At 36.8% G+C, this 14,041-nt stretch overlaps 1 protein-coding gene across 1 annotated transcript in view; it reads right to left on the bottom strand.

The window, feature by feature from the left end:
• The window catches only part of LOC112049869 (uncharacterized), a 158,832-nt gene extending 149,009 nt beyond the window's left edge, over positions 1 to 9,823 (bottom strand). Inside the window, exons 1-2 of the mRNA XM_052890739.1 lie at positions 9,346 to 9,823; positions 2,771 to 2,953 (exon numbers count right to left, since the gene is read on the bottom strand). Coding sequence (XP_052746699.1) covers positions 2,771 to 2,953; positions 9,346 to 9,823 — 661 coding nt within the window. The remainder of the gene's footprint in view (positions 1 to 2,770; positions 2,954 to 9,345) is intronic.
• Between the last annotated feature and the right edge of the window lie 4,218 nt (positions 9,824 to 14,041).

The following is a 14,041-nucleotide window of genomic DNA, read 5'->3' as shown; positions in this document are numbered from 1 at the left end:
AGATTTTACATAATTTGTCTACTGATACAGCGCATTATAAAATAGTAGTAGTAGTAATAAAGCATATGCCACAAAAAACATATGTTGCTAAGAAGTAGTTTTCAATCATTTTCGCAATCAAATCAAATATCATTTATTTCATGTAGGCTCAGTTTACAAGCACTTTTGATACGTCAGTTGACTATTTGTAAAGATTCTACCACAGGTTCGGAAGGTAGGTTCTGCTGAGAAGAAACCGGCAAGAAACTCAACAAAATTATACAGTATTGTAATTTACAATTTATGATAACATTACAATTTCTTATAGTTTAACTTTTTGTGTGAAGGTGGAAGCTGATCCAATGGCCTCCAAGCGCATCATTTTAAATAGTATAGCTATTAGAACAATTTTATTTAGATAGGTATTTTAGTATATAAGAACCAGCTTAAAACTTAACCAATAAATCCATTAGAGTATTGTTTTCCGGATGTATACAGGGTGATTCGGTCTTTAGTGCGGATATTTTTTTTCGTGGTTCTGTATCATTAATAGAATATAAATCTCCAAACAGTTCGATACATTTTATGTAATTTTTTTTTTTAATTTATGTCTCTAAAATAACAAAATAATGTACATATTATTACTAAACAAGATATATTCAGCTTAAAAGTGATCTGGTGACGTCCTTTAGGTATCAAACGAAAATAAAATAAACGCACAATAGGGTGACCCTAAAATTCTGTTCAAAAGTAAATAACTTTAGCTAACGATAATTTTGTTATTTTTGAGTTAAAAAAAAAAGAAAAAATACGTGATCATTAAATTTTGTTTATGTACAAAATATAAAAATATCCGCACTAAAAAAAATTTCTTCCTGTATACTTATGTGTTAAAATATACGTCGTAAACCTATCGTTTTCTCGTATTACTCTTTTTTTATTTGCCGGACCTTTTTACCTCGTCTCTTTGCATTGCTCTCGAAACGACCTTAGATTATTATTGAATTGGCAGTTGTACCCACGTTATATTGTTATTAACAATGCTGTATTGTAAGATGGAGATGCTTCAAATGTTGCCTTAAGAATTACGTAATTGAAGTTTTGCGTTATTATGTATATTATTATCAACGTTTTTTTTATTTATCCAGGTGGCCTATTTCCTAATTATCAACCTATTAAAATAAACAAAAATCAATTGACAAAATGTCATCTACATACATTTTAAGTTTGACTATTTGCAGAGTCTCTACCATCTATGAAAAGCTGACAAGATATTCTCTTGTACAAAGCTGCTTTCTTAAATAATTATTATTATTTACAATATCTATTGTATGTTTTTTTTTGGAGTTTATTGGAGTTGACTCCATAACAATCGATTATTCATATATAGCACCCGGTGTGAAAAAAATATGGGCAGTAAAATTTTATGAATAAATGACAGCTTTATGTTTTTTGTGCGCAACCTATTCTGCGCACCTTTCACCTTGCGACAACAGTTAGCGAGCACGCACGCCGCTGCCTGCTGCTCCTCGGTCGCGCACCTTTCACTTTTAGGCGTAGTATTGAGACGTACACGTATGCTGCGGTGCAACATACACCTATTTAGACAGTCGTGTTTTTTTAAGTATTATAGAGTCCCTGTATATTCAAGTAGCGTTTTATAGCCTGACTCGGAATTCATGGTCCTCATTATCCGTTACTAGCTGGACCAATAAAGTAGTCGAACACACGTTTTATAATGCTATTTATTTAATTTCATTAAAAGTACATCTAAAATTCACGCCAGTCAAACCACAGGAATCCTTAAATATTAATATCTTGTTTATTTGAAATGCGACCAAATCCCTTTCGAGATTTCAAAATATTATATAATATGTATAAAATGTTTTCCGTGCTTTAGCTATTTTGAAATTACTCATGCGTTCAGTTAGTTAGTATTAACATAGTGCTAGTATCTACTCGCTTTGATGTAGACTACCTTAATGCAAATACGTTAACTAACGCAATCTATCTAAACTAATATTACTTGTATAAAGATATAAGATTTGATTTTTACTTTGTTTGTTATATTTTTATTACAACTAGATGGTTTATGTAAAGTTCGGTCGAGGGGTTCTTCATTTATCACATTTTTTGTAACAAAAGCAGGGTTAGGGTAGGGGTAGGGTAGAAGTAGAAGTAAGGGTAGGGGTAGTGTAGGGTAGGGATAGGAAAAAAGTGCACATAAATCAAAGCGAAGCTTGACCGGGTCAACTAGTACTTCATATAATGAAAAATGTTACATGGAATGTAAATGCACTCGTAGGTATGAATTTTATTTGGCAGCTAAATTCAAAATTAAACCTGTGGTATTTAGATGAATGGGACTTTAGAAGGAGATATGGAGACAATTATTGAAGATTTGACCTTTTTAAACTTAGGCTTAGACCTAAATCCCAATAAATGTGAGGTTTTTTAGCGATAAAATAGACCAATTTTTGGCAGTATCAAAATTTTAAATAAATTGAACCTGTGCCTCCTTGGGTCCCCAATTTTCGAAAACGGTTTTAATTCTATTATAGAGGAAAATAATGGGAATTAGGCCTTTAGCTACAAGCAATTCCTTCGTCCAACACTGGTGCCTTGTTGGACGATACAACATTCCGTATCGCCACCTGCCTTCGCTTGGGCGCTCCGTATGTTTCTCCGCATCGCAGTATTAGTAGAAAGCTAGTCGATAATTTGGACACCGCGGTCTTTCAAGCAGTAGGAGCACTGGCCGTATTCCTCAATGACATCATCAGTCGTGTACTTGTCACCGCTGACGTGCCTGCCGTGTAAGACCCTAACGATTTGGTACGCGACGATGGTAAGAGACCGGACGGCATGTCTTTGGTGCCATGAAGGATGGGTAGGCCTTTGGTGTGGGACGCCACTTGCGTGGACAACCTTGCGCCTCCACATCTTTCTGGCACGATGGGCTGTGCTGGCGCTGCTGCAACAGCAGAGACCCTCAAGCAATACAGCAATCTCATCGGTGATTGCGTATTTGAGCCATCTGTGATTGCGGTCAAAACACTAGGTGCGTGGGGTCCGGTACTAGCTTTTTTTTAAAGAAATTGCAAAGCGATTAATCGACGCCTCCCGTGACCATAAGGCTGGCCTATATTTAGGTCAGAGAATTAGTATTGCCATCCAACGTGGCAATACTGCCAGCTTTCTGGGAACTTTAATAAACATCAATTCGGATGAATTCTTCCTTTTTTTTTATTTTTTTATATTACAGGTTTAGGCAGTTGATTAAGTAAAATATTATTTTTTATGTTAGTGTATACATCTACACATTTACAGTGTATGTAAATACATATGTTTCAATAATTTATAACCCCCGAAATGAATTATAATCTATGGTATGAATTGATTTTGAAATATAATAATCCAATTTAATTGGATATTTCTACATCCAGAGAATCTTTTTACACGCTTTATATTTGCTTCATTTGTTACGATATGTTAAAAGTATGTAAGTAAATCTTGGAATCTTAATTTGAACCACTTCCCGGTATTCGATTAAGATGAAATTTTGCACAGGCTCTGAGTTCTGATGTCAATACATGACTAGCTAAGAAACGTCATTACAAATCCAATATGGCGGCCTCCTCAAGACTGGCTGTTTGAAATCCACCCCCATGATATGGATACCAAATGAAAGGATTTACTGTCAGAAATACGAAAAAAATTGTCACGTGACTTAAAACCAATATTTGTATTTTTAGTGCGTGCTTAAAGCGTGTTTTTTAGTTTTTTGAGTTATTTAAAGTTATTATGTAATAATTAAGTTATAATTAACCTTATTTATCTGAATGTGTCATAAAAAATAATTTATTAAAACCTTGTCATCATTACTGTACTCGTATCTTGAAGAGACCGATCTCATATGTCGTTATCGGGATATTTATAAAAGGTATTTACGAACGCGATAAGAATAATGCAAGTTCTCTCTTTGTAGAGTCCACTTAATATTCCTTCAACTAACAAAGACGTTTATTGTTGGACGGCGACTAAATAACGATTTATTAAAGGCTTTACCTAACACCTGCCTGAGTAATGTTTATGTAAAAAAGCTTGCTAAGATTCATCCGATTCCTTAGAGTAAATTTGTACGAGTATTCTTATATTATGACTGACTTAACCCTCATTCGCACTAGAGATTTTCAAAGGACGTTAAAAATACAGTAAGAAGCTAAATGAAGGTCTACTTCCAACGCCCAAAATTGAAAATGCAACACTGCTCGAAAAAAAGCTTCGTGTTTTTAAAAGCTGTCGCATATACTTGGGAATGCTTTTGTTGTACTTGAACGCTTTTTTACCGTCCGTTAAAAAAACTCTCGTGCGAATGAGGGCTTATTTTTTTTCATGCGTGAAAAATAAGTTAGAACTATTATGCTTTAAGTTGGATTCAAACCGAATTAAAAAGCAGGAAGAATGCGATTCGGACAATGCGAATGATTAAGGCCAAACGGACGAAAGTAATATGTAATGCGCATATATCACTTTACCGAGTTAAAGTTGAGAACGCAGCACTCAAAATTATAGGCGAATACATATGCCTAGGACAAATGGTAGATGGGTACAATTTCGAGAAAGAGGTGAACCGCCGAATTCATCTCGATAGGGCAGTATTTGGGAAACTTTGCGATATATTTTCTTTCGAAATTCCTGAGTGCCTAAAGACAAAGTCTTCGAAAAGTGCGTTTTGCCAGTGATGACTTATGGTTCCGAGACTTGTTCGCTAACTGTAGGTTGCCATTCCAACACCTTAGGACCCCATCGGCTCTTCGAACTATTGCCTGTGTCAGTGACTTTGGTTCTTCTGCGGGTCTCCTCATTTCTGATTCGATCACGCAGATATACTCAAGCTCTTATAAGATAATAATATGTACAAGATAGGTTATATACATCCATAATCATATATAAGTATACATTAGAAACAAGAGAAACGATAGAATTTCATGCGAATTGTTGTTTACTAAAGAAAACCTTGGGCTTATTCGGATATATAACCAATATCATTATGTCGTTCAAATAAGGAAGTGCACGCACTAGGGTGAAAGTATTTGTATTAGCAAATCAACTAGTTTTTTACCGCGGTTTGAGTTAGTAAACTAGCTATTAACCGCGGCATTGATTGCGAGTAATACTTTTTTAAATCTCTTGAGGAAAAAGCTCCTACCTTTCATTTATATGAAAAGTTCTCTATTTTATTTAATTCAATGGAGATTTCCAGTGGCGTAGCGGTGCGGAATCCATGGGCCTTGGTAACATGACATATGCATGCCATGAGTTTGTCAATTGAAAATAAATATAAATGGCAAAATTTAAACGTACACGTCTCTTAAAACTCATAAGACGAGTAGGTTATTGCTAAAATTCGTGAACAATTATAAAATCTAATAAAATATATGCCCCTTCATTGCTAAAGCAGTGATGTTGGGACAGCTTGGTAGGCCATTTTTTCTAGATGTTTGCTCCTTCTGAAGTAGTGAGAGTGATTAACAGCAACTTATTTATTTTCAACGTATTTTTGTATGTCTGTATGTATCAAATATACTCAAAAACTACTGGTACGTTATTATTACGCTTTATTTTTTATACGCTCACGGGAGTAGGAATAAGTTTTGTTACATATTATAAGAAAATTACATTTAAAACATGGGTGGGGGACGAATTTCCAATGGCAGGCCCAAGCAGCGAAACTATTATAGTATTTTAGCTTCTTTCACAGAATTATATCATATGGTATTTTCGTTATCAACCCATTATTCGGCTCACTGCTGAGCTCGAATCCTCTCAGAATGAGAGGGGTTAGGCCAATAGTCCACCACGCTGGCGGATTGGCAGACTTCACACACGCAGAGAATCAAGATAATTGTCTGGTATGCAGGTTTCCTGGTATTTTACTATTGGATAATGCTTCTGAAATTGATAGTGTATTTATTCTGCAGAAGAGAGCTGTTCGTGCGATATATAAAATGGGGCCTAGAGAGTCGTTAAGGGAGAAGTTTAAAGAAATAAAAATAATGACTGTCTAAGCAGTATACTCGTATATTTGAGAATTTAGTGTATGTACACGTCAGCAATTTTAAAAGGTGTGATTAAAATTAATGTCTGAAATAAAAATGTTGCACAATTGAATTATTTTAAGAGTGATTGCATACGTTTTTTATAATAAACTGCCACATGACCACGGGCATCTCTCTTAATAAGTTCAAAGTTTTTATTAAACGCAAGCTTATAGAAAAGTCATATTTAAAGTGTTAATGATGATATAAACATTGGACAGAAGCATGCGTCACTTTGCGGAAATTCATCATGAACATATAATAATTTATTTTGCTATCATCCGCGAAAAGCCGACGGACCCATGCGACAACGTCAAGGTCCGACAAAATACTCCCTACATACGTTTCACCCCGAAACCGGAGCATCCTCAGGAGATGTTGATTCTATAACAACTGAACGTGCAATTGCAAAGTGAATTTTTTGCAATTGCACGTTGTAAATCAACAAAAAAAAAGCTTAAAAAGCTTGGAAATGAAACGGATTACATAACTGGCTACGCTGGTCTGGAGAAGTTTGTTGTGGGCTCTTCGCGGACAATATCGCGTTTGCAAACTTTAATTTTAAGGTTTATACTAAATACTATCACCGTTATCTTAAAATATTATTACCTGACGTTTCAAAAGTGCTTGTAAGATAAGCCTAATTTAAGTACTTTGATTTTGCCTTTGCCATGCTACGGCACTGGACAATTCATTATACGATTAAGTTTGTTTCAGTTTCATGAATACGTTGTTCATGCGTTATTTCTAGATGAAGTGCCGTTCGTTAAAGCCTGTTGTTACACCTTACCATAGGACCATTTGCTTGTTAGTTGTTTAACTAGCCGCATTCAGTATCAAAACAGCGTGTCCTAAAGTTTAGAAATTCCACACGCGTTGTATTTCCCCATTGTAAATTGTACAAAGGACAAATTATGAATGTCATTCAGACGATTCTAATGGTTGACGTGATGATATGATGATATCCCGCAAAATAGCCGGTAAAAGGTGTATTTATTAGCAATTTATACTAAATAGAGTAGTGATAGCCCAGTGTACATCACTCCGACACATTCATCATCCGATTCCGGAGGGAGTGGGTTTGAATACGGTCCGGGGCATGCACCTCCAATTTTTCAGTTGTGTGCATTTTAAGAAATTAAATATCATGTGTTTCAAACGGTAAAGGAAATCTTCGTGAGGAAACCTGCATATCAGAGAATTTTCTTAATTCTCTGCCTATGTGAAGCCTGCCAATCCGCATTGGGCCAGCGTGGTGGACTAAGGCCTAACCCCTCATTCTTAAAGTAGACTCGAGCTCAGCAATGAGCCGTATATGGGTTGATAACGATACTAATAGTCGTTATAAGTAATGCACAGCTGACAGGGATTTTAATTTTTTTTAATTTCAACTTGTTTAAAGAGAATAATACATTTTTTAAACCCCGACGCAAAAAGATTAACGTCGATATCTGTATGTACTTACATGTGTCTGTTTGTGGCATCGTAACACTCAAACGTATGGACCGATTTCGATGCGGTTTTTTTTCATTTGACTTCACTGGCGTTCCGAATGAATCTTTGCATTGGTTCTTAGTTATGTTTGGTTAATATCGGTCTATCAGTGTAAGAGTATCAGCTCTTTTAAAACTGATGAAGGACTTTATCTAAAAGAGGGGTTTGACGTCGATGTCTGTCTGTCTGTGCCATCAAAGCTCCCAAACGAGTGGACCGATTTCGATGCAGTGTTTTTTCATTTGAAATCCAGTGAGTGGCAATCAATCAATCAATTAATTTATGTATCTGCATACATGCAATATATATATACAGGTGGCCGGTAGATGTAGATGGTAAATGTATCTTGCCAATTTGGCATGCAAATTATTTATTAAGTTTAAAACCATTTAAAATTTACATCTTTACAATAATATTTTATATCAAGATCTGTACTTAACAATTTGCAAATAAAGAATTATGAATTATGAATTATGAATTATGAATTATAATTTTATAAGTAAACATTTTATAAAAATATTTATCTTTCTTTGATTCAGCTTACATATTGCGATACCATTAAGTTTTTCTTTTAAGATGGAAATAATTTCTGGCATAAAAGACGTTATTTTAGTTAATTTCATGTTCTTCGGAGGTATATTAATATTTTTAATTTTAACTGGTACCTATTCGTCCTTCTTAATTATTTAAGTCATTTTCATTTTGTGTGTAAATTATCATTTGACCCTTCATGTACAATTCAAAAATAATTTCTGTGTACACATTTGTACGATAAGTATCACATTAATATTATGTGTACTTCTAAGCCATAAACAAAGTATTGTCCCATAATTTGGGTGAAAGGTAAAAGATGATATGTATTGCTTTTATATAGATAACAAAGACCTTTGTCTGTTCAAAATATTATTATTTCTAGATTCTTTTATTAAAGAAAAATAAATAAAAATATTTGACAATGCACACATCATTTTCCAACCCGAAAGTAACAGTAGCTCCTTTTATGTTTAGATAAAGTCTGTTCTGATGACTGATGATTGTTCATGTTTAATATGCTTAAGTTGTTAAAATATTTATATAAGAACTCCAAACAATGGGAAACACTTGCTGTATCTTGTAATTTACTATTTAACTGATGTTTCCAAATTTAAGAAGAAATTTAATTGGTTAAATTTATATTTAAATAACGAAGTATATGAGACGCATTTAGGTATATTCGGTGCAGACCCTTACTGTTCAAATATTTAGTGATTTTCGTGGTTGAAATATTTTTCGTCCTCGATTTTGGAAACATGGCCCGTTAATATTTCATTCACGAGTATTTTTAGACCTGCTCATTAATTCCAGCAATTGAAACGGCCTTACTAATTGTAAAATTTACGCAATGCTGTTATTCGCTAGCTCATCTATCGTATGATTATTAATTTCGCCAAGCAAATATTAAACAATCGCAAAGCAGCTGTTCCAATTGCTAAAATACTTCAGGTCTGTTTTATGATAATGTTAATTAGGTTCAATTTCAATGAGATTAAAAAGAAACAACGTCGATATGCTAACAAAGAGGTTTTGCTGTGCGAGATAATTGAAATCGTAAGGTTTCACGCATTTATCAGGTACTAGTACTACTAGAATAAATTGTGAGAATTCCACAGACCGTGACTGTGGCTCGGTATGTACTCGTAAAACAGGTGTAACGAATGGTGTGACACATGTGATGCGTTAACGAGAGCGAGGCCGGATGACGTCCGTCCTTGGCAAGGACATGGTGACTCACCGTGCGGCTGGTGAGCGGCTGGGTGCGCGTCGCAGTCCGAGCAGACGGTGGAGCGCAGCGTCCGCTCGCGCTGCAGCCGTCGCAGCAGCTGCAGGTGCTGCGGAGTGAACACCGTGCCAGATCGCTCGCCCACCAACATCACGTCCCCAGCGTCCCACCACGCCTGCTCTCGCAAAGTCCCGTCGCGGTTGAACAGCCCCAAATCCTTGTACCCCTCCGGAGGGCTGAGCGCACCCGACTCCGGCTCCTGGAACCGCTCGCAGGCGCCGCATCCCGAGCACTCCTCAGTCTCCCCTTCGTCGGAGTACCCGCATTCATCCCGTACGACAATAATATAATCCGCCTCAAAAAATTCATTCGCGCTCTCATCGAAGACTACTCTATGCTTTTTAGTCTTCGCTCCCTTTTTAAGAGACGATTTTAAGTTTTCATAGTCCTTGTTGTGTCGTGTGTCACGAGCGGCGCGGTCACCGCGCATCGTCGCGTGTATTCGCAGCGTGAGCGATCGCCTAAGTGCCAAAGAGTCGGTAGGCTATAGTGGCTGGCGTGCCTTTGCCGAGCGGAGAGCGACTGCAGCGCCGCGCCCGCCTATCGATCGGGCCTAGCAAGAAGCGACCGCCTCACCGCGGCTTCGATGCCACCGTCACCGTCCCAACTGGCCGCGGCCGCCACTGGAATCCGCTACTCGCATCAACAAAACCTCACTAACTGCTTACATTTGTCTACGCACGAAAAGTAGGTGGACAAGCAGTCTTTTAAGTCTTAGTGGCAGACGTAGGATAAAAAACTGTTAAATTTAAGTATAAAATTTCCCGCCAATCACTTATTTTACTCGATCACAATATGTTGTTCAGGCAAAACGACCTGTACAGTGTAACAAAACAAAATACAAATTAAATAGAAGGGGGTGTACTTACAAATTACAAAAGGAAATGAAAAATATATAAGAGTACATTCTTTGTAAGACCATTTTAAATTCAGAATTAAAACAGAACGAATACTCGAGCGGCTTAATTTTATTTCATCGAATGTTATTTACGTAATTCCGCGGACAAAATATTATCTGAAATATTAAATCAGTTAAAAGATTTCATTGCCGCCGACGTAAAATGAAAATAAAATTCCCTTATTTAACGTATTAAATTGTTTTAGAATAATAATTAACAGCCAGGAAAAGTGTTACTTAAGTGTATTTTGCGAAGGGATTACTAGGGTAGAGCGGCCGAAGATCTTAATTTAATGTAAATAACTTTACAGCTAAAATATGAGAGTTCCCGAGACATGATTAATTAAATTAAAGTAATATTATATTTCTTCATAAATTTTGTCATAAACATTTGACTACAATGTATCAATGCGTATAAAAATCATCATATGTATAAATGGTGTGACTAACCTGTATCTGTTTAATGTAATTATTTACTATAGATTTTCTAACCTAAGAGCCCCTTCACATAAGAGTTGCTCAAGCGAAAGTGTTCGCCCGTAGTCCTCGTGTATGCAACGCAGATGCCGCGTCTTCTCGACGCTACGTAAACGATGATCGCCGTGTATATCATAGCTATAACGCAGTAAACAAGCTCGACCCTAATAGCAAGCACAGACAGGGGACGGGACGACAGACGATTTTAAAATCAACTGAATTTAATAGTTATTCAATCGAAATAATGTTGATTTTGCAATACTCGGCGATTCACCTTAGAGCATCAACATTTTAATAAAAAAAAATTCAACCGACTTCCAACACAAAAATTAACTTCGTACCTATGTGCTACCTTCTGATCAGTTTGAATCTCCGAGTATTGAAAAATCTAAATTTTAGAATTTAAATTATTGTTAGTGTTATTCATATTAATTGATTATGAAACACAGTTAAAACTCACGTGATATAAGGTCGGAGTATGCCCGACTAGTTTCGAACCCATACGGGGCCCTTAATCATGAGCTGTTTCTTGCAACGCTTTCGATTTTGATCCACAATCCGAACAGTTTGGATCGTGCCGCGTGCACTCAGTAGAGTGTAAACAAAATTTAATAAGCAATTAGCTGTAACATTATTTTCTTGTGATTAGTACCAGTCCGATCTCAATTTTAGAAATACTACCTTAGCTCACTTACAAAATTTCACTCCAATTTTATCCACACGTACTATGAATATCAAAAAAAAAGGTAAAAAGTATTATAATCAATGAGGAGTTCCCTTAACCGTCCTCCGTCTGCATCAACAGACCCCTAATGCAGTCACAACCCATCCAGATTACTTCTACTTTCTGGAATACACCTGTTCGGATCACCGAAAGTATTGTGTTTTTAGGTATTACAATATTGTCCAAGATTTGCAACTTTGGAGAATGCATTGAGTCTTGAAACTGCTGGTGAAAAGCCCGATATCCTAAAAAAGGTAAAGTGCTACTTCACGCCGAAACAGTTTCTTACTCTACACCAAACTCAGGTTCGTTCGTCATCATCATCATGACCATATGCTGCATCATCGCTTACTGTCAAGCAAGATTGCAGTCAAGCGCTCGCCTATATAATGTAAAAAAAGATAGAAAGTTCTCATCAATACAAATAAATCAAGCCTACATACAAGGTAGTTACTGTGAACCGATGAGACGTACCCTTAGCTGTCCTTCTTTTTCATCGCCAGACCCCTCACAACCAATCTAGGTGGAAAGTTCTTATCAATACAAATTTATCAAATCCAAACACAAGGTAGCTTAGGAGTTCCTTTAACTGTCCTTCGTCTTCATCACCAGACCCCTAATAAAGTCACAACCCATCTAAGTAGCAAGTTCTCATCAATACAAATTAAGCAAGCCCAAACAAAAGGAAACTGATGTCGTTTACGAGTTCCATCATCTGTGTTTTGGCTCAGCCATCAGACCAACTCCAGACCTTCATGAAATTGTAGTGGTATAAAATACCTAATGAAAAATTAACAAAAGTTCTAGCCGTCTCTACGATTTTCGAAATTTCCCTCAATTTTTCCAGAATGCTATAATCAGATCCTGATATGATAAAAATTTTAATAAAAAAAATTGAACCGACTTCCAACTCAAAAAATAACTTTAACTAAAAAGCAAAAAATAACATCCTACCTATGTGCTACCTACTGATCAGTTTGAAGGCGGTGCCAAGCCAGTGATGTTTTAATTAAATACGTTTAAACTAAATTTCTGTGATTATTCCAGAAACAGCTTTAATTAAAACACGACACTAGCTTGGCACCGCCTTCAAACTGATCAGTAGGTAGCACATAGGTAGGATGTTATTTTTTGCTTTTTAGTTAAAGTTATTTTTTGAGTTGGAAGTCGGTTGAATTTTTTTTATTAAAATTTTTATTTTTTTATTTTTAGTGTTAGCATACCCACTGCGTGTGTACAGTCACAACCTATCTAAGTGGAAAGTTCTTATAAATACAAAATTATCAAGTCCAAACACAAGGTAGCTACTGTGAGCCGTCGAGGAGTTCTCTTCACTGTGCTTCGTCTTCATCACCAGACCCTTAATACATTCGCAATCCATCTAGGTGGAAAGTTCTCATCAATACAAATTTATCAAGTCCAAACACAAGGTAGCTACTGTGAACCGTCGAGGAGTTCTCTTCACTGTCCCTCGTCTTCATCACCAGACCCTTAATACAGTCACAACCCATATAGGTGGAAAGTACTCATCAATACAAATTAATCAAGCCCAAACAAAAGGCGACTGCTGTAAATCCTTGACGAGTTCCATCGTCTGTGTTTCGGCTCCATCATCAGACCAACTCCAAACCTTCATAAAATTGTAGTGGTTTAAAATACCTTATGGAAACACTAACAAACGTACTAGCCGTCTCTACAACTTTCGAAAGTTCCCCTCAATTTCTCCAGGATGCCATCATCAGATCCTGACATGAAAAAAATGGGACCACCCTGGAAGTAAACCCTACAAAACAAAAAAAAAAATTTCAAAATCGGTCCATAATTGACGGAATTATCGCTGGACATACATAAAAAAAAAAAAAAAACATACATACAGCCGAACGTAGAACCTCCTCCTTTTTGGAAGTCGGTTAAAAATAATGTGACCACCCTGAAAGTCAAAGCCTTTCAAACAAAAAAAGATATAGATAAATATTGAATTCGTCCCGTTTGGCGTCGAGACACTAGGCCCGTGGGGCAGGAGCGCTCAGACTCTCCACAAGGAGATCAGCAAACGCCTCAGAGAGGCAACAGGCGACCCTCGGGCGGGCAGCTTTCTCGCGCAAAGAATTTCAATCGCAATTCAACGCGGGAATGCTCAGAATACAGAAAAACACCAGAAGCCACGTTTAGATGTCATTATATAGCGCGCAGTGTGTCCAAAAATTGTAGCAACATCCCGCACTCTTCGCACTTCCCACCCGCGTAATGTTGCTAGTACATGACGATTTTTCCCTATTTTGTGGTAAAAGTTTATAATTTTAGAAGGAAAACAATAAGTGTATAACTGTATAGTTCATCACATTAAATGTTAACTTATATGGTAAATTGACGGCCTCCGTAGCGCAGTGGTATGCGCGGTGGATTTAATGAGGGAGGTCCTGGGTTCGATCCCCGGCTGGGCCGATTGAGGTTTACTTAATTGGTCCAGGTGTAGCTGGTGGGAGGCTTCGGCCGTGGCTAGTTACCACCCTACCGACAAAGACATACCGCCAAACGATTTAGCGTTC

This window comes from Bicyclus anynana, chromosome Z, assembly GCF_947172395.1.
Source record: "Bicyclus anynana chromosome Z, ilBicAnyn1.1, whole genome shotgun sequence".
NCBI lineage: Eukaryota > Metazoa > Arthropoda > Insecta > Lepidoptera > Nymphalidae > Bicyclus > Bicyclus anynana.
The sequence above is the reverse complement of the archived record's forward strand: the minus strand, read 5'-3'. Positions and strand labels throughout refer to the sequence as shown.